Raw genomic sequence first — 19,431 nt, 5'->3', positions numbered from 1 at the left:
ATTCAATCTCATATTTATTCACACATTCATTCATACAAACACACACACACACAGGTTCTGCAAGGTTGTTATCATAGTTACCAGCCTTAGAGTTGCTCATGCCAAGCCACTGGCCAGGTGGCCTGGACATGAGGAGGGAGCAGGGCCTTGTCAGATGCTCATCTGATGCTCCTGGAAGTTGGTTTGCAGAATCAGACCCCAAAGTTCTCACTTTTTAGAGTCTATTTTTATAGGAATTTCTTCCTATGCCAGTCTATGGGAATTGCTTCATCATGCTGTTGCTGAATCAATCAGCAGATAGCACTTCCTGGCGGCTCCGTGCTGCTAGATGTTATCTTGTTCTTTGGTTCTCCCATTCTTGAGGCTGTTGGGTGGATTCCAGTCTGCCCTCTGGGGGTCCTCTGGTTATTTCCACTTGACGCCTTCTTCAGCCAATGGACACTGGATTCTTAGCCTGGCACCTCCCTGATCATTCAGTTATTATCCACACCAAGCATCCATCCACATACATCCTCTATCTCTATTTGAATCACAATTGTTAATACAACAAAAGGGTGGGGAGTCTCTGGGTGCTGTTTCTGTTGTTAGAGTATTGCTTTGAGTCTCTCTCTCTGTGAATTGCTTTGAGAACAGACTCTGTCTTAGAATGTACTAACACAATTAGCAGCTTGCAAGTTTCACACATAGAGGGAGAGAAACAGTACCAAAAACCAAGAGACCTCTTAATTAGTAATACCCTGGAATTTAGACTCTGGGGAATCAAACTCATTTGTGATTTTAATACAGAACTTCTTTAATATGATCCAACAGCTGCAGTGGAGATCCTCTGTGCTGAATCCTCATTCCTTCTTGCTCCCTCACTGTGTGTTTCAGTGCAGCCTAGCCTAGCCCACTATCTCACCACACTCTTTTTCAGTGGCCATCTTCAGAAACACAGTGGAGCAGTCTGTCCCATTACACCAACCTGCCTGATCCAGGAGATCAGTTCCCACAATGTATATGTATATGCACACGTGTGTGTGTGTGTGTGTGAGACGGTGGCCAAGTTCAACCTAGCTCCCACTTCCTGGTGGCTTTCATCAGCAGAGCAATCTAACCCATACCTACTTCAACTAGCAGATAATCCAAATAGCTGGAATCTTCAGGGAAAGGTAAGCCTAGGCTTCGTCCTTCCTCATTCCTCCATCCGTGTTCACTCCAGACCTGCCAACCAACACCTCCATCTTGTTCGGCCTGCCAGCAGTTGTCTGCAGAGCAGTGCAGTGGATAGTGGTTTAGTAGCTCATTCTGTCTTGCCTCTGGACAAATCAAATGGCTGTAATCCTGTAAAGAGAGATTGCTCTTTGAGGAGAAAAGGGCCACAAATGCAGTGTAATTGTAAAGCCATTGAATCAGCACCAGTCTGCACATTGCATTTTAGAATAAGAGAAGCTTCCCAGATATCAGTGCTCCTGTCCAGCCTTTCTAGACACCTACAACTTCAATCTCTACCTTGGCAATGGACACTTCTCTGTCCCTTCAAGGTAATCATGTACTCGGTCAATAGAGAATACCTGTAGAAGTGACTGTCTTTCTACCCACCTAAAACATTCTGAATCTTGAAGTAATCTCATTGAAATGTTTGATCTGGCCAGAGACCTGGAGGATCATTACTATCTTTTCTCTTGCAGCTTTTTTCAGTCTTGGGGCAGGACTAGTAGGAGTTTTTTTCCCAGTTTCTGATGTTTCTTATTGGAGACTTCTGTCTCCTGTTACCAAAAACATCCAGTAAAAGGGGCATCAATTCAGGCTAAGTCTTTGGACACAACTTCTAACCAAATGGAAAATATTCCAAGTTTACTTCTGCATTATTTTCAGTATTGCCTTCCAAAGGGTTAGATAGAAATAAAAATAAAGGTATTACACCTTAATTTTATATATGTATACATACACACACACCTATATCATATAAACACAGTGTGATTTCATTGTACATATATATAACTGCTGTATCCTTAAGTAGCAAAATGAAAACTCTCTTAAATATGAATAACTTTGAAGTACGTGAGAACATATTTATATTGTTTGGGCAAAGAAAAAAATACATTTCATGGACACTGTGGAAACTGTAAGCTTTCTAGTTTTCCTTTAGAGTAATTCAGTTGGGGGGAGGAGCAGGAGAATGAATAATAAGGCAATATATGTAAATATATGTAAATATAGTATGTGATATCAGTTTATTGCAGTTTGCTTTCCATTTTGCTCCTAAATGCTGAGTTACTGATATGACCAATATATATTAGCTAGATAAAGTGTCACAGCAAAACTATTTTCTTTTAGTATTTGCTTCTGCTACTAATAGACTGTAAAGTAAAAATAAAGTTGGTTTCTAAGCATTGAGAGTATTTTAGATTCATATGAATCATAGAAAACACACTCAAGCATTACTGACAACTGACTTTAAACATATTTATTGGAAATCCTACATTAAAGGATTGAATGGTGATAATTGGGTCTTCATTATACTATCTTAAAAAGGGCTCGTAGGTCTGCGTCTTCAGATGGCTTTGAAGGCTCTCCTTTAAATTCAATAGGCAGAATTGAAACTGTACAATCCAGTCTCCTGGATCACGTCAAGAAACAGTAAATTAAGAGAATCTTCCTGTAACTTACTCATTTGGTTTCCTTCCAGAGTTACAAATTTGTGGAAGCTATGTTATTCTGAGTAACTTGTCTTCCCTGGATGCACTTAAGGGTCTTAAAAGGAGTATTTTCTGGTGGTTAGAAGGGACTGGTATGGGAAGCAGGATTTGTAGGTTTTACTCTTGATTCTCACTGATTCAATGAATGATCGTCAAGTCATTAGGAGAAAACTGAGACAGAGGTTCTGTTACATGCGTTTAGTAGTACTGTTTCATCTGGGTGTTGAGGCTTAATATCTGTAATGGAATTATGTGGCACTTCTCATCCAAATATCTCAAATAACTTACCATTTAATATATTTTAATATTCCTTAACATTTGGATGGAGGTGCAGATGAAATTATAACAGCTGGGGATAGGTGTGGGTGAGACTGGATCCAGCAAAAACTTTACTCAGCTTTTAAAGCTGTGCAAGTTCTAGAGGACCAGATACTGGTTCTGTGGTAGACTGACATTTTTCAAAAGAGAGGTTGGCTTTCTACGGAAGCCAAACGTCTTCCTTTTCAAAACTAGCTTCATTTTTCATTCGTTAATTCCTGTTTATAAAAAACAGGAAGTTACAGAACACTAATATGACATTGTTTGGTACCATAAACCCACAAAATCTAAACAATACTGAATTAATCTTCCTGTGGCAACAGTGATAAATGTTGACCTTGCCAGATATTAGGTCACATTACTCTGTGTAATATGTTTACATAATGTGAGGCCCTGTAACAGTGAATGCATTTAAGGGATTAAGCAAACTCTGAATTTTGTGGGTTTTGTGGCTTTGAGACTTCTGCTGTAATGTCAAATTAACTTAGCTTTTTGCATTAACGTGACTATATGTCCATACTTTATGTTAAGGTTCACCAAATTTTAAACTTGTATTTACTGACACCATCGTTAACAAAGAGTATATTCTAATTTCTCTACATAGGACTAGATTTGTGTTTTAAATGTTAAAATACGTAGGTTGGATTTTACTCTTGTAGCAAGATCTTCTTTTCCATTTATAATTAACACATGGAAACTTCAGACTGTAATAAGTTTTTACTGAATGAACCTTAAGTGCTTTTAAAATATGCTATTAAAATACCCTCCGATCTGTGTGTCAAACAGCAATTTCTTGCATTTGGAATAAACTCTATAATACCCTATGTTGGTCTATATTATAGAAAGAAACATTTTTAAAAAAGCTTTGCCTCGAGAAATCCTCTCCCAACCACAGTATCAAAACATAGTGCCAGCAAAGCATGCATTGAAAGGCTTCAAATTGTGAGGGGCATGTTTTTAATGTGTTAAGCAAGGCATAAGCTATACAATTCTTGTTGATTATAATAAGATTAATATGACTGAAACTTTGCTCATCCATTTGAAAATTTAGGGTTAGGGTTTGAAATTCTGAGCTAAATTTGTTAGTCTAACTTTAACTCAGTTAGTGATGCCTTGGCTTAGAAAGGATCTCTAGACAATGGACCTTCATTAAGTTTAGTTTGTCAGGGTGGGGAGGAAGCCATCATACCCTTTCCATAAATGCAAAAGTCATAATTGTCGTTTAAAAGAAACAAAAAATATGGTGTATGATTATAGGTACCAAGGTATTATGATGATGGGTGGCAGTATAAAATCCTTAAATTTTTCATGTGAAATTGCTTAGCATGGGAAATAATTCAGATAGATCTAATTCACAAAAAAAATGGAATCTGCCACTTGTCCATACCCATCTTAACGAACTATCAATTAGAAAGCATAGATGGGGTTCTTCTATGGCAGGTTTGTTTTATATAAAAAAATATTTTGAAGGAATGATTTTTATAATATAGGCTTTAAGTTTTCATTTGCAGATCTGCCTTTCATTGTGGAGTCATTCAAACAGGTAGGGAGTAAGAAGTTCTACTTGATATTTCCTGTTGCTAGGATTTTTGTTCAGAGTCTTTCAGTGAGTCAGGTCTTGTGGAGCTGAAAGTAAAGAGAATGTTTTTCATTTTTGTAAATTGTTTCCATAGCTACACCAGTTCAGGGAGCTTTCAATGGATGCTGATGCCTATTAACAGGTGTGAGTTGGAGTAAAAGCTTTAAGTGTGAACTGACATAGATGAAGTGAAGAAATCCATTTTAACAGGTAGGAGAAATGTCCCTTTGGTTCATATGGTGATTCTTTGATTGCAGGCAATGGTGGCTTGTTATCCAGGCAATGGAACAGGATATGTGCGTCATGTTGATAATCCAAATGGAGACGGAAGATGTGTCACATGTATATATTATCTTAATAAAGACTGGGATGCCAAGGTATGTAGTTTCTCTTCTATATAGGAGAAGTTATTAACAAATTTTTTCCACTGTGTGTGTGTGTGTGTTTAGGAGTCTTGCTCCTGGTCCTGAAGCTTTTCGTTGAGCTCCATGTCACTTATTTTATTTAAATTAAAATATAAAGTAGGAGAATTCCTTGTAAACCTTGGTGAGGTGTACCAAATATTAAGCATTATTGCTTCGGGGTTTTGAAGGATATTGATAGAACCTCCTGGAGTGGGAGGCTGGAAGGGACTAATAAGCTTAATATGGTATACTTTTTGTACGTCTTCTTTGATTTAAAAATAAGCCAATTACACTAGTATCTGAGCACCCCAGATACCTAAAAATTATGTTAAGCTTATGTATAAATACACATTAATGTAATATAAACAGAACAAACCTCTCTTTCCCAATTGATATTAAACAAAAAGTAACTGAAGAGGGAATGTATTAATGAGATTCAGTATGAAAGTATAAATGAAGGATACTGTATTTGCTTCAACTTCGTAGTGCATGTGGATTTTTAAATTTTTATTTTTTAAATTTTTTTTTAGTCAAGCTGGCATTAAACAGTAGCCAACACCTATTCTGTCTGAAGGGAGAAGCTGGAGGTTAAGGAGTTGTTTTAAAAACACCAGTTGTACCATTTTAACTATATCAGTGTAGTTCAAAGCAATACAACCCCCTCTAGTGTGGACACACATTATACCAGCATTAAGATGCCATATATATAGCTTGTACTCATACAGGAAGCGGAATAAGCTATACTGGTATAAAGCACCTTTATAGCGGCATAACTGCAACCATCCTAGGGGTTGTACCGGTGTAACTATTGTGTTGGGTTGTTTTAAATCTCCGTCAATCAAAATAGTCATACCAGTACAAAAACAGCTTATAGAGCAGGTCTAAGACTTAGAAAAGGTCTTTTATGAGCTCCCAAAAAGTCTAATGTACTTTATGGCAGAATTAATAAATTCAGGTTCTGAAGGATATCTGCCTTGCCTGGAATCTTGTTGATGGTATAAGATAATGTCTTCACTATATTGTTGATATACTGGCAAAGCCTTTGTGATATAATCTAGCTCATAAACTACTAGATGGGTACCATGGCTGTAGCTATCACTGTTCTGATCATTCTGTGTGCAGGATCTAATAGAAATCTCCATTTGGCTTTAGCCAGTAGTTTTCTAGTTACTCTCTAGGATTTGGGGCTTGACCAACATGTCTAAATGCAGTTAACACTTTGGAAATGTTGGTAGCTAATCCTGGTTCAGTTTCGCCGAACAAGAGATGCAGAACTATAACATGAATTCAGACCCTGACAAAGATTGCATTGCCAAGGGACTAAGGAGCAATAAATTATGTAGAGATTATTCCCTATTGTTAAGTACAGAAGAAAAGCTCACTCATGATTGTCGGAAAAGTCATGTGATTTATCAATACATTTCTGTTGCTTAGCCTTAAAAGTGAGAGAACTGATAGGAGGAGGAATATTAACCAATCTGATCTGATATGCAAATCCCTGTGCTTAACTGGCCACAGCTGAGTTCAGTGATGATAATTTTCATGTTCAAAGGTTTTCATGACACACACTATTTCACTCTGCAGCCCTGTGGGGTAGATGGTATATTTGTGTACAATTTGAAGATTTTAAATCTGAGTTGGAGTGAGTGTAAGTAGCCAGGTCAGGGGGAGCCCACAAAGCCTGCTCCTCTGACCACCCTATGCAAAATGGTAAACCTCTTTCATTTAAAAAGTAAGTTACTAGCCCATTTTGGCATGGTTGCATCCTTCAGACTGTAAAGAGATTGGTAGGGTTATACATTTTGGTGATTTTCCTTAAAAAATTACTCAAGGGTCTTAGCAACAGCCGCCCAGACTGGCATTTGGAGCACTAATTACTTTGATTTTATTGGGGGAGTTTTATGCCCCAGAAAAGGTGCAAAGATCAGTTCATGGCTTTGAGGAGGCTTTCACTAGGTGTAGTGAGTTCTTTCCTGTTCACTGATTAAACTATCTGTAGCTGACCTGCCTCGCCTGAACTACCAGTATGATTTCTGGCCCCAAGGAGAAGCACAAATTGGTGGAGGAGCAGAATAGAGCCAGTCCACTCCATATCCTCGACAGTAGCAGCAGCCTTCCTAGGAGAAGGATGAAGGAATTACAGGGATGAAGAATAGGCAGGCTCTGGTGAGGTAGAAGGAAGGCATCATTGGGTGGAGAAGGGACAGAAGGAGGGGGGGGAAAGAACCATAGCCTCCGCATAATCACCGAACTACTGTCTTCCTCTGGAGAAAATGAAGGCCCATTGAAAACAATGTCAGAGTTGCTCTAGAGGTGCCACAATAGCATATATACTAAAGTACTAGAATGGTTATGTATTGCTAAAAAACTAGGGATATGATACCCTCAGAGCAACCAGCTGGAGGGAGGCGTGATGTGACCAAAGACAACCAGGACAGGATCTTTAGAAAAATATTCATTGTGAGTAACTCTCTCCTTTTTCTGGTGTTGGTATTCTGTAGCTATGCGTACTCACCCACCTATTTAAGAGCTCCAAGTTTGGAAGAGCTTGAAATAAGTGGACAGTGACATGGCACCCAAAGAACAATGATTCCCAAAAGCTTAAAAAAAGAGTTGTCAATTTTTTTCTTATTTTAAATTACAGCTTCGTGAGTTTTAAAATGTATCATTAGCAAATCAATAATTGCCCTTGGAGAGAGCGAAACCTAGTGGGGCTCAGAATTAGAACTCTGCTATTCTGGGCTGTGTTGATTTTGCTTTGTGGTTTCGGTCATCACTTTAACATCTGTCTCGCTTCCTCAAATGGGTAATGGTTAAAAAACAAAAAACCTTTTTAGTGTAAAACAGGTGTTGAGAGTTGCTATTTGTAAAGCACCTTGAAATCACTGGATGAAGAGTAAATATTTATTTACGATTGTTTTTGTTTGTTTGTTTGTTTGTTTTAAATCACTTAGGTAAGTGGAGGTATTCTTCGAATATTCCCAGAAGGCAAAGCTCAATTTGCTGATATTGAACCCAAATTTGATAGACTGCTGTTTTTCTGGTCTGACCGCCGCAACCCTCATGAAGTGCAACCAGCATTTGCTACAAGGTAAGATGAATGAGATGTAAGAATCTACTTCACAAAGCTTCTGTTAAAGGAAGAAGAACATATAATGACAAACTAAGAGCAAGGAGGAAATTTTAATATAGTATGGCCTGAAACAGAGCCCATTTCTTGTACAATTTGAGGCTCCTTTGCAAACATACAGAGTGCCATCGTGCTGTTGTCTTTCTATGCATTTTCTCCTCTTTCTAGAAAATCTAGTTCTGGGTACAATTTTGAGTACTCAGAAAATCCTTTTTTGTACATAAATACTCAAAACAGGACACCACTGGTAATTTTGATTTCACAAAGCTATATCAGTCTCATAAATGGGCTGATACAGAGCACATTGTTAGGGCTACTAAATTCACTGTCCATTTTAGTCAGTTTCATGGTCATGAGATTTAAAAAAGTCAATTTCATGGTTTCAGGTGTTTACATCTGAACTTTCATGTGTTGTAACTGTGTGGGTCCGACCCAAAATGCAGTGTCGTGGGGGGGGGTGTTGCAAGGCTATTGTAGAGGGTCGTGGGATTGCCACCCTTACTTCTGTGCTGCTGCTAGCAGGAGTGCTCCCTTGAGAGCTGGGCAACTGGAGAGCAGCAGCTGCTGGCTGGGCACCCAGCTCAAAAGCCAGCAGAAGTGAGGGTCACAGAGTATGGGGGGTGGGTTACCATATGTCTGGGTTTTCCTGGCAATCTCGTGCCCAGGGCAGGCAGCTGGAGCTGCAGCCTCCTGCTTGGGTCAGGGGTTGACAGCCAACCTCACTTCTGCGCTGCTTTCAGAGCTGGGCACCCAGCCAGCAGCCACAGAGGTTCCTGCAGCTGGAAGAGGTTCCTGGAGGTGGGTCTGACTCAGCTCCAGGAGCAGCCCCTGCAGGGGAAGAGGAAGTCCCCTCCCTCTCTAGCCCAGGCCAGGACTAGCAGCTGGCGGCTGGTGCACAATAGGAGTCCCTAGCTGGGGTGCCCCCAGCCCTGCCCCTCCCCTACAATAACCAGATTTCACAGTCCGTGATGTGTTTTTCATGGCCGTTAATTTGGTAGGGTCCTACTCATAGTCAGTGATGTCTTCTCACTGATTACAATTGACTTTTTTTATTAGGCCTGTATTGTATTAATTTTCCTTCTTGCTCCTAGTTAGACACCATGTGTCTGAGATTGGCTAGTCACAGCAATTTTCTTTGCCATTCTTTTAATTTGGGGAGGTTACTGTCTTTTTTTATTTTAAAATTTCCTTCGTTCTCCCCTGCCAGCTTTACACCGCAAAAGTGGCCATGGCTGGGGAAAGGATGGGATGCTCCTCTGTACTCAACTCTCTCTATTACATGGAGTACTACGTTGCTCCTTGTCTGAATCGCAAACAGAACTTAACTAATGCGCTACTAATTCTACAGCAGAGCGGTAATGGTGGTGAACACATCTGCGGTCACTGCCAAACCTGGGTCTCCAATGGGGCATTACCAGGTGTTATCTGCCAATCCACAGGGGGGACTTTAACTACTAAATCATTGTAATTATTAATTTTGTAGAACCCACATTTCATGTTGCACATTTTGATAGGGTCAAGATGTAAAAGCTGGGATGCTAGTAGTGAAACCCATACCAAATGTTGCCCCGAATTTTAATTCCTTGCTCTTTGCATAAAGGATAATTAATTTGAGCAAAAATGTTTCAGGCTTTTTTGAGGACAAGGATCCATAGGTAGAAAATGTGTTTTCCTGTTTTTAAATTCTTGCTACCTTTTTAGGAGTGGCTATAGTCAAAACTGCTGGGAGTAGAAAGCTGAAATTAGGTAGGGGGGGAAAAAGATGAAATAGCCCTCATTGAGCCTGTTGACTGTTTTGATTACATGGATTTGGTGAGGCAGTGTGGCCTAAGGGATACGATAGTGGGCTGGGAATCGGGAGATGTCAGTTCGATTCCTGGCTCTGCCACTGGCCTGCTAGGTGACCTTGGGCAGATCACTTCCTTGCTCTGTGCATCAGTTTCCTCATCTGCAAAATGGGGTAATGATATTGGCCTTTGTAAAGTGCTTTGAGATTCTACTGATGAAAAGCCCCTTATAAAAGCTAGATGATGATGATTACGTACTGTTTAGCAGTGTTTCCTGCACATCCAGAGTAGGATAATCCTAATCAGAACAAAAGCACTTTTTAAAGCAACGCCACAAGGGAATATAGGTATGTGTGTGTCAGACTAACTTGGGAGCACAGTGTATGTGTTTGATCTTGTAGGAAGTGAGTACATTGGATGAATTGCATCGTAAGACCAACGTCTCACTCAGTATGCACCTTCTAAGGTGTGCACTCGCGCAAGATGCACATTAGGTGAAGTGCGTGAGGAGGAAGAGGAGCCCTTGGCAGATTTACTGAGCACCTTGCACAGAACAGGGCATTCTGGTGGTAACTAGCCAAATAGAAATTTCATAGTCTGAAATTTTCCTTTTATTTGAGGGGTGGGGGATGGGGACGGGGACGGGGGAGAGAGAATTCCATTTAAAAAAAAAGTCTAAACCTTTTAAGAGAGTGAATATTCTGATTGAAAGTTTAAGTACTCAAAAGTTAAGAAATATCAAGGTCGATGTTGCCCATAATTACTTGTGGCAGCAAAGGTTACTGTATTTCAACACTAGAACAAGAATGATGAAAGTCTAATGATGTTGCTGCTACTCCCTAAAAATCTGTTTTGTGGAGAATTTCACATCCAGAACCAAGTATCTGGATCATATGGAAAATTTAAGTTATGTAATCAGATATGTCTATTTTTATGTGAAGAGTGGAGTAGAAAAAAATTCTAACAAAAAGATTAGCTCATAATTTATCTGGACTGGATTTTAACTTTGATTTTCTACTATACTAAACTGTGGTGCATAGCAAAGGGGAATTCTGCTTAACATCATTTTGAGACTTTGGACTTCAAGCTATTTGCTACTTCTAATGCTTTAAATAAATCAATGTATATTTAAACATTAAATTTTCAAGTCAAAGCAGAAATACTCTGGCAGTATTTTGTTTGTCTAAAAGAAAACCTTACTAACTAATGCAAGCAACAGGAATTGGAGAATTCATGTTTCTCTACATGTTAAGAATGTAAACTAGAAGCATAAATAGCTTCCATTTATGGAACACTTTTAATCTGAGTCATAAAGCAATCTACATATTTCAATTTACAGAAATCAGCTGCTCCTGGGTTGAAGCATGTTATTGTTTAACAGTGTACAGCAACACTACATGACCGCGAAGGACAGGCAGCTTGTTGAAAATTTGTGGGTTTTTGATTAGGCAGAATGTAATAACTAAATAGGCTAGAGCATAAAGGTTCAACACCCCACCTCCTTTGCAAAAAGTACCATAGGATTTTTAAATACATGTGTGCGGGACCTCCTCTTTATTCTGTCGTGTTTGAAGATTGTATTTGCAAAGGCACAATACCCCTGGAAGCTATGTTGGGGCATTGGTTCAGTACTAATTCAGATGAAAGGGTGCCACTTACTGAAACTACTAAAATATTTCTGAAGTGCCTATCGTGCACTATACGGGGGCTATAGAATGCTGGTTGATCTGTCTGGAAGGGATAATTACTTCTCCCTCCCAGTGAATGATCAGCATGACACTACCTTGAACCTGCTTAATTTATGAAATATGAGACCACAACCTAAGATGGTCTGGCTGCAGACTATACAATACAATTTCTGAATGTGATTTGGTTAATAATTGTATAGCATTTACTGGAAAAATGCAGATTCATAACATCAATGGCAAACCCACTTTGTCTTTTCAAATGACAATTTCCTTCATATAAATGTTATTAAAACAGTAAAAAGAAAAGGAGGACTTGTGGCACCTTAGAGACTAACCAATTTATTAGAGCATAAGCTTTCGTGAGCTACAGCTCACTTCCTCAGATGCATCTGAGGAAGTGAGCTGTAGCTCACGAAAGCTTATGCTCTAATAAATTGGTTAGTCTCTAAGGTGCCACAAGTCCTCCTTTTCTTTTTGCGAATACAGACTAACACGGCTGCTACTCTGAAACCTGTCATTAAAACAGTAGAAATTAACAGAAAATCTTCTCCCCCTATTCCCCATAATCCTACTCTATCAAATGTACTGAAAAAAACTAACAATTAAACGGGTTGTATTATGTAAATAAACATCACTGTTTGTTTTCCAGAGTTTAGGAACTCATTTGTTGTATTTTCATCCATTTTATAGGTACGCAATAACAGTGTGGTATTTTGATGCAGATGAAAGAGCACGAGCTAAAGTAAAATATCTAACTGGTAATGAATCACTTTTGTATATTATATATATTCTTGGCTTTCTGGAAAAGACATCTAAATATTCTTAACACCAGTCACCAAGAGAGGGTTAACGTGACTTGTGTAGTCATGTTTTAGAAGAACGGTGGTCCAGTGGTTAGGGCTCTAGCCCAGTGGTTCTCAAACTTTTTTACTCATGACCCCTTTCACATAGCAAGCCTCTGAGTGTGATTCCCCCCCCCATAAATTAAAAACACATTTATATATATATTTTAACACCATTATAAAAGTTGGAGGCAAAGCAGGGTTTGGGGTGGAGGTTGCCAGCTCGCGACCGCCCCCGTGTAATAACCTCGCAACCCTCTTGAGGGGTCCTGAGCCCCAGTTTGAGAACCTCTGCTCTAGCCTGTAACTTGGGAGACGCAGATTCAGTTCCCTGCTCTGCCAAATGCTTTCTGCATGACTTTGGGCAAGTCACGTAGCCTCTGTGTATCTGTTCCTGGTCTGTAAAACTGGGATATTACTTCTCCCCATCCCTAATACCTAGGATAAATACATTAGAGAGTAATGGGGGCCTTCCAAGTACCTAAAATATAAGTTAATTTTAACAGTTGGACAGGACTTGATAAATCCGCTTGAATGGAGTGTGTGTATTGAAAAGCAAAGAAAGCTAAAACTGAATATCTGGAATAAAAGAATTGAGAATGTATTCATTTACAATTGTTGATTTTTGTGATAGTCGCTGCTTCTGCAAGGCTGCCCTAAGCCCACTTAGCTAAAATCTGCCTTCCTCTTGTGGTTTGCCCTTCAAGAGGAAGTTGATTTAATTTTCCTGTGCAAATAAGCAGGCTTTATCAGAATGAGCGGCTTAGCTCTGCTGCCATCCATGAAATTGATGTGAAGTAGTTGATGGCATTGGCAGTAAAGGTCAATTTAAATATTTTTGCATATATAGTTATAGGGCCAGATTCCCAGCTGGTGGGAATTAGAATACCACTACTGAAGTCAGTGGCTCTATGGTGACTTTCACCACCTTGAGAATCTAGTTCTAATCTGACTTCCTCTGAGTCCATGAGAATTTTGACTCTGATTTAAATGGGAGCCAAATGTGGGAGCAGATGCACACACTGCTTACGATTCCTGTTTGTCTTGGTACAGTTGATGACATCACAGACTCCTAAAGCAGTATGAGGAATGCAGCTCCTTCTCTGCTTTTGGTGTCAGTTTTCCAGGGAATGCAGAAATCTGAGCACTTCAACTCTGGCCTTGGTAGATGATAGGTCTTTCTTTTGGTTTACCATTAATATGTATAGATTTAAAAATTATAAAACTAAATACTTGATTTCTGTTAATGATTTGGAGACTTAAACAGTTCGATTTTACTTTAAAGTATTTCTGTTCACTTCTAATGAAAAGGGCAGGAGAGGTGGCAATTTAGGGTATACCTCAAATAGGATGTTGTATATTAAAAAGGATAAAGATGTAATAAACTTCTCTTTAGTAATTCTCTTCACAAAAGTAAAATGATGATGGACCAAATGCTGAGGTTCCCTTGACTTCTTTGCAAGTTTACCTGTGTAAGGACTGAGCCCTACACTTTTGAAATGGACTGTCTGAAGTTAGGCTCTTAACTCCATATTTGAACAGTTAAGTAAATGACTCCGTTTTCAGCCATAATTCAGTCAATTGACACCTACGATCCAAACTTTAAGCACCAAGGTTTGAAAAAATTTCTCCTGAATATAAAAGTAGTTGCTCAGAATTTGGCTCATCAGGAGGTAATAAGTATATGAATTTGTATTTTATTTTCTGAAGCGTGTTAAACACCTTTTGAAAATACCTATTTTGTATGGTACCAAACTTTCAACAGGAAGGCATAGAAGTGGCACAGTAGTTTTATTATAGCACACTCTAGCACATGCCTAAACATTATGCTGATGTATTTTTTTTATTTTTCTGCAGGTGAAAAAGGTGTGAGGGTTGAACTCAATAAACCGTCTGACTCAATTGGGAAAGACGTTTTATAAAGCATTTCATCTAGCCAACTCTCCTTGCTACTTTCCCCCAGTAAACTATTAACTTTTGAATGTGAATAATGGGATAAAGAAAAATTGACAAGAAATCAACGTTTTAATAAGGAAACAAACACAGCGTTTCAATGTTGCATCGAACAGAAGATTTTGACTGCTGAAGCATTGTGCTATGTGATTGTGACTCCAGACCTGTGACTGCTTATGTAAAGAAGATAAGCAATCAGTAAGAAATAGCGTACACATATGGACATGAAATAAGTGCCCTACATAGAATTTTTCCATTCTTATATTTTGCCAGACCTGTCATCCAATTCATCTCTCCCTTTTTTTATACGGTAAAGTTTGGATTTGGGGTAATTTTTGTATGACCAGGTACAATTTATCAAAATTGAGTAAAAATACAGTATTCTCCAAAATATCATTGATCTATTTTTGTAAAACTGTTCATACTGTTCTCTGCCATGAAATACCTAATTTAATATAAGAATTGCCAGTAACTGATGATCACTTTAATTTTCTTTACATCTAAAGTCAGAAAAGGAGCACTTTAATTACCAGCTAAAAACCTGATTGTTTTACGTTCATATCTCACACTAATTTGAACTTTTAAAGATTGCTGCTGTATTGTTTTTGACTGTCCTTTATGAAACTTGTTAACAGAAACAAATCACTATCTTACTATCAGCAACTTCTAATTCATGGTATTGTATGTTGAATCCACAGAGGGGAAGGATTCTGTTTTTTTGTTTTTTTTTTGTTGTTTTTTTTTTAAGTGACTGGCACTAAGTGAACTTGACACTATCTATGCTGTAGGTGGCTTTGGGGACCTGGTAAATACCGTCAAGTTCCTAGGATACATAAGGGCTTTCCTAGGCTTTTAGAGGTACCCAGAACCTCCTCCCTATGTATTTGACAGGAGAATTCCACCTTTTTCTTCCTTTCTGAAAGTTGTTCTTTTACTGTATATAAGTTAATAGAACGTTGAAATTCACAAACTTTGTGTTCTTGCTGAATATTGGTGTCCCATCTGGTCTGCAGGCTGGCGCCTTGGTCTGTTATAGAGTATCAAGGGAACATTCAGTACCTTGAGGCTGAAGTGCATCACTACAAGCCTCATGTGTAATACATTTTCAGATGGTCACTCTGCTGAAGGATTTCCCCAAAAAGGCACTGGCCTTTGATCAGTCCTGAGTATTTAGCGGGAAAAAATTACTTTATTTTTACATTTTCATTTTTTGTAAAGGAAAAACGGACTTTACAGAATAAAGATGAGACATCCAAAAGCTTTGAAATTCTGTTACTTCAGAGATGGATGCTCTAGTCTTGAGCTTTAAAGTTTGAGAGAACAAAGAAAATCCTAAAAGGCAGCATCCAAATGTCTTTGGTATTTGAGCTCACCTCCTTCAATTTTTCTATCTGTCCTTGATTTCCTTACATAGCCAAAACAATGTGAGTGTACAGAAATATTTCTGTATATAATATTACAGCTTATGACAATTTTAGCATCTGTATAGTTTGTATTCAATCAGAGACCTTTTCTATGGAAAGCTCAGTAATTTTTATTAAAAAGATTACTATTCATGTAAAACATGAAAAAAAGACCCAACAACCCTAATTTTATTTAGTGACAAACTGACTGGTGTGTGTGTGGAGGGTGGGATGGGGCGTGGGGGAAATTCAGTATTGTGATACACTGGAGGAGACCATACGGAAAAATTCTCATTTTGTTCAGACCTTAATTAGTCCTCACCTTTTACAGTTTAGTTTCTCTTTCCTCCATTCCCAGAAAATCAGACAAGACACCTCTCTACTGTAAGTGCCTCTGCCAGCCTGACCAAGGAGTGCAGATCTTCATTACTGTCTGGTCTACAGTGTAGTGCATTGCATTAGGCCAGCTTTAACAAAACAAACAAACACACACAAAAAAGCCACCACTTTTCATTTTATCTGCTTTTGTATTATTTTGATGGAGATTTGATTGGTTTTGTTTCAGAAATGTACAGCATAAACCTTTCAATTCTGTTCCAGTCCCTCTGTAATTCAAATGTCTATTGCTGCAGGTATGCAAAGTATCAAATTCTAATCACTGTATAGGTTTCTGCTTGCCAGAGAGGTTAAAAAAAAAAAAGTGCTTAATTTTTTGCTTCATCATTTCTTGTCAATCATTACAAAAGGGTGAACAAATCAGAGCAGCCATTTCTTTAACAGTATCCTTTTAGAATCTGTTCATTTCATGTCAGTTGAAATCTTCAATCTTAGCATCACAAAGCAGGTCCCTGTTTAAAACTATTTTTTAAACTGTCTTATGACCTGTATGTGTTTAGTCCTGGTTAAATAAAGATAAAGCTTCATAATACTATTTTTATTCATGACATTAGCCAGCTGTAACACACGAGACCTTTTTCTATAACAGGCAAAGAAATTCAGGATTCATTTACAGATTGCTTATAAAGTCATGTAATTTGAAAAGCAGTGTTCGTTATAAAGAGCTCTCAAGTTGCTTGTAAAGCTAATCTAATTAAAAAGATGTATAAAGGTTCTTGGAAACAACGTGGTGGTTATTTGTAATTATGTAACTTTTTAAAGCCTACTCCGCAGCAGCTAATTTATAATCTGATAAAATAGGGGTGTGTGTGTCTGTTTTTAGCATTCAGTGATACTACAGCTACAGTCAAGGGTCTGCCATTTGTTTCCTTGATAAACTCTGTTTTTAATTATCCGGATGTGTGGTGTGTGTTTGTTTTTAATTGAGAGGAGGTTAAGAAAAAATTGGTGTCAGTTTTTAGACTTCGTGGATGAGCTGTATTGATGCAAATCGTGTTTTACACCAGTGCAATGAGTCTACATAGGGTGGGTGGTTTGTATTAGTGTAGCTACACTGGTGCAAAAAGCCCAACCCTTTACAGACAGGATTTTAGCACCTTAATGGGAGTTCCGTTGGTTTTGCAGAGTCTTCATGAATTTTGACCCTTGAGGACAGCAGTAGCATGGTACAGTGTGAGCCAGGCTTCCTGCTGCATGTCGTTCACGAACCCATGCAGATTATAAATGCTGTTCTCCAAGCCTTCTAGTCAGTCCTTTCCTGGCCACTGTTTGGTGAACAGGTTTCTGTTTTGCTGTGCTTCTGCATCACTCCATCTCTTATAAAGTCTCATAAATGTACTAGTCTTCCTTGCAGTTGGTTCAGTAACAGGCCTAGAAAATTAGGGAACTATCAGCCTGTGTTCAGTTTGTACTGCTTCAGTGCCTGGGGTTTTTGGTACTTTGGCACTTTGGCACATCCATGGCATTTCTGGCACTTGGACTCAATCTTGCCCTGTTCCATTTTCTTTTATCAGTTTGTTGATGGCTACTTTAAAGCACTTTTTCAGCAGACCACCTCAGTGCTTTGAGGTCTGCTCGGTAGTTCAGTGCCAGGTAACTCGCTCTTCGTATGATCTTTCTATCAGATATGTCTAATTAGGAAAAAGGCCTCTTGGCAGCTTCAGATCATGTCTGTGGTGGACTGATATATTTATTGTACAGTAGACCATGATGTGCAGTGGGTATCAGATTTGCCATCAGTGTCACACAGTAGAGTAAAAAATGGTGAGAAGTGTCTCTGGACGCTTGGAAGGAAGACACCTGTAAGCCTGGTAGCAGGCTGGCACAGAGTGCTTTCAAGCAGAAATACTAGAAACAGAAGCCTGAGGCAGTCAAGACTTCAGGTTACCATAATTTAGTCCAGGGACTGGGAAGTGAAATGACCATGTTTGCATGCACACACATCTCTTGAGAGTCACATTAGAGTTTTGAAACCAGGCTAAAAAAAAAAATTGCATTTTAACAATCTATTCAAACAAACAATTGCAAAAAAACAGCAAAGATTGCTAATGGACTATAATACTAACCTCAAAACCACAAACCCCAGCCAGTATGGTTTAAAGCAATATCCGTGTAAATGGCCTTCTCACACATACGCAGCTGCAGATACTCACAAACGCATTGTCAGTTCCCCTAGCAAATCAGGCACTGAGGCAACCAGACAACCTTAACACTGCCCTGTATTTTATACCACTCTTTCCTAGGGGATTAATCATTAGTTTCCATTTTCCGAAGGTTCCCACAGGACTCTTAACTAGTATTTTGCAATATTAGAATTGTGAGCTACAATGTTAGTAATTCAGGACCAAAACTTCAAAAGACACATGAGGTCTTGTTCTGATGTACCAAACAATGAAACATTATTCTTTTTTCTATTTGTATAGAAAGTAAACATGTAACATTATACAAAAATGGAGTCTCAGAACCAAAACAAAAAATTGTCTTATGTTTGCACGATGAAACAAACTAGTCTGTTGGGCAGGGGGGAGTGGTTAATTTGTTTTGTAGGTAGGCACTCACTAATATTTTTTGTCTGAACTAATTTTCTGATGGTGTTAGTATTTCCAGTGAATTGTGGTGCTGATTGGGATCTGTGGTCTGGCTTTAGTTCTATAAATTTGCATAGTTTTTGCTGGTATTAAAATTTCTATTTTTATATCATGGTAATATAGGTTACTTCCTACCACTCTTGCTTAACGCAAAAGACATGTAATGAAAACAACTTCTATACAAAGAATCCATGTGAGGGAAAAGCAGTTCAGCGCTATAAAGTGGTAACAGTTAGAAAAACAGCTGTTAGAAATGAGGTAGCCATTTATCTGATTAAGTTAATTAAGACATTATTGGGACTTTCACCTACCATCTGCACTTGGTCCTGTGTGTTGGTCATGAACCTCTGAGGGTGAAGAGCCCAGATAACCTAACAGTGTGTCTTGCTTACATTGACATGGCTTACCTTCTAAAGCAGTGGCGGGCAACCTGTGGCCCATGGGCCACGTGCCCCATCAGGGTAATCCACTGGCGGGCCATGAGACAATTTGTTTACATTGACCTCCGTAGGCGTGGCCGTGGTTCGCTGTTCCCAGCCAATGGGAGCTGCGGGAAGCAGCGTGGGCCGTAGGGGTGTGCTGGCTGCCACTTCCCACAGCTCCTATTGGCCAGGAACGGCAAACCGCGGCCACTGGGAGCTGTAGGCGGCCGTGCCTACAGA

The 19,431-nt window shown here is 38.9% G+C and overlaps 1 protein-coding gene across 1 annotated transcript in view; it reads left to right on the top strand.

Moving 5' to 3' along the window:
• Positions 1–17,041, top strand: part of EGLN1 (egl-9 family hypoxia inducible factor 1) — a 48,578-nt gene extending 31,537 nt beyond the window's left edge. Inside the window, exons 2-5 of the mRNA XM_084624890.1 lie at positions 4,836–4,955; positions 7,937–8,073; positions 12,278–12,345; positions 14,287–17,041. Of these exons, the coding sequence (XP_084481016.1) occupies positions 4,836–4,955; positions 7,937–8,073; positions 12,278–12,345; positions 14,287–14,351 (390 nt within the window). The 3' untranslated portion in view covers positions 14,352–17,041. The remainder of the gene's footprint in view (positions 1–4,835; positions 4,956–7,936; positions 8,074–12,277; positions 12,346–14,286) is intronic.
• Positions 17,042–19,431: the final 2,390 nt, after the last annotated feature.

This window comes from Lepidochelys olivacea (genome assembly GCF_965140295.1).
Source record: "Lepidochelys olivacea isolate rLepOli2 genome assembly, chromosome: 3".
Taxonomy (NCBI): domain Eukaryota; kingdom Metazoa; phylum Chordata; order Testudines; family Cheloniidae; genus Lepidochelys; species Lepidochelys olivacea.
Note: the sequence above shows the minus strand (reverse complement) of the source record. Positions and strands in the feature narration are given on the sequence as shown.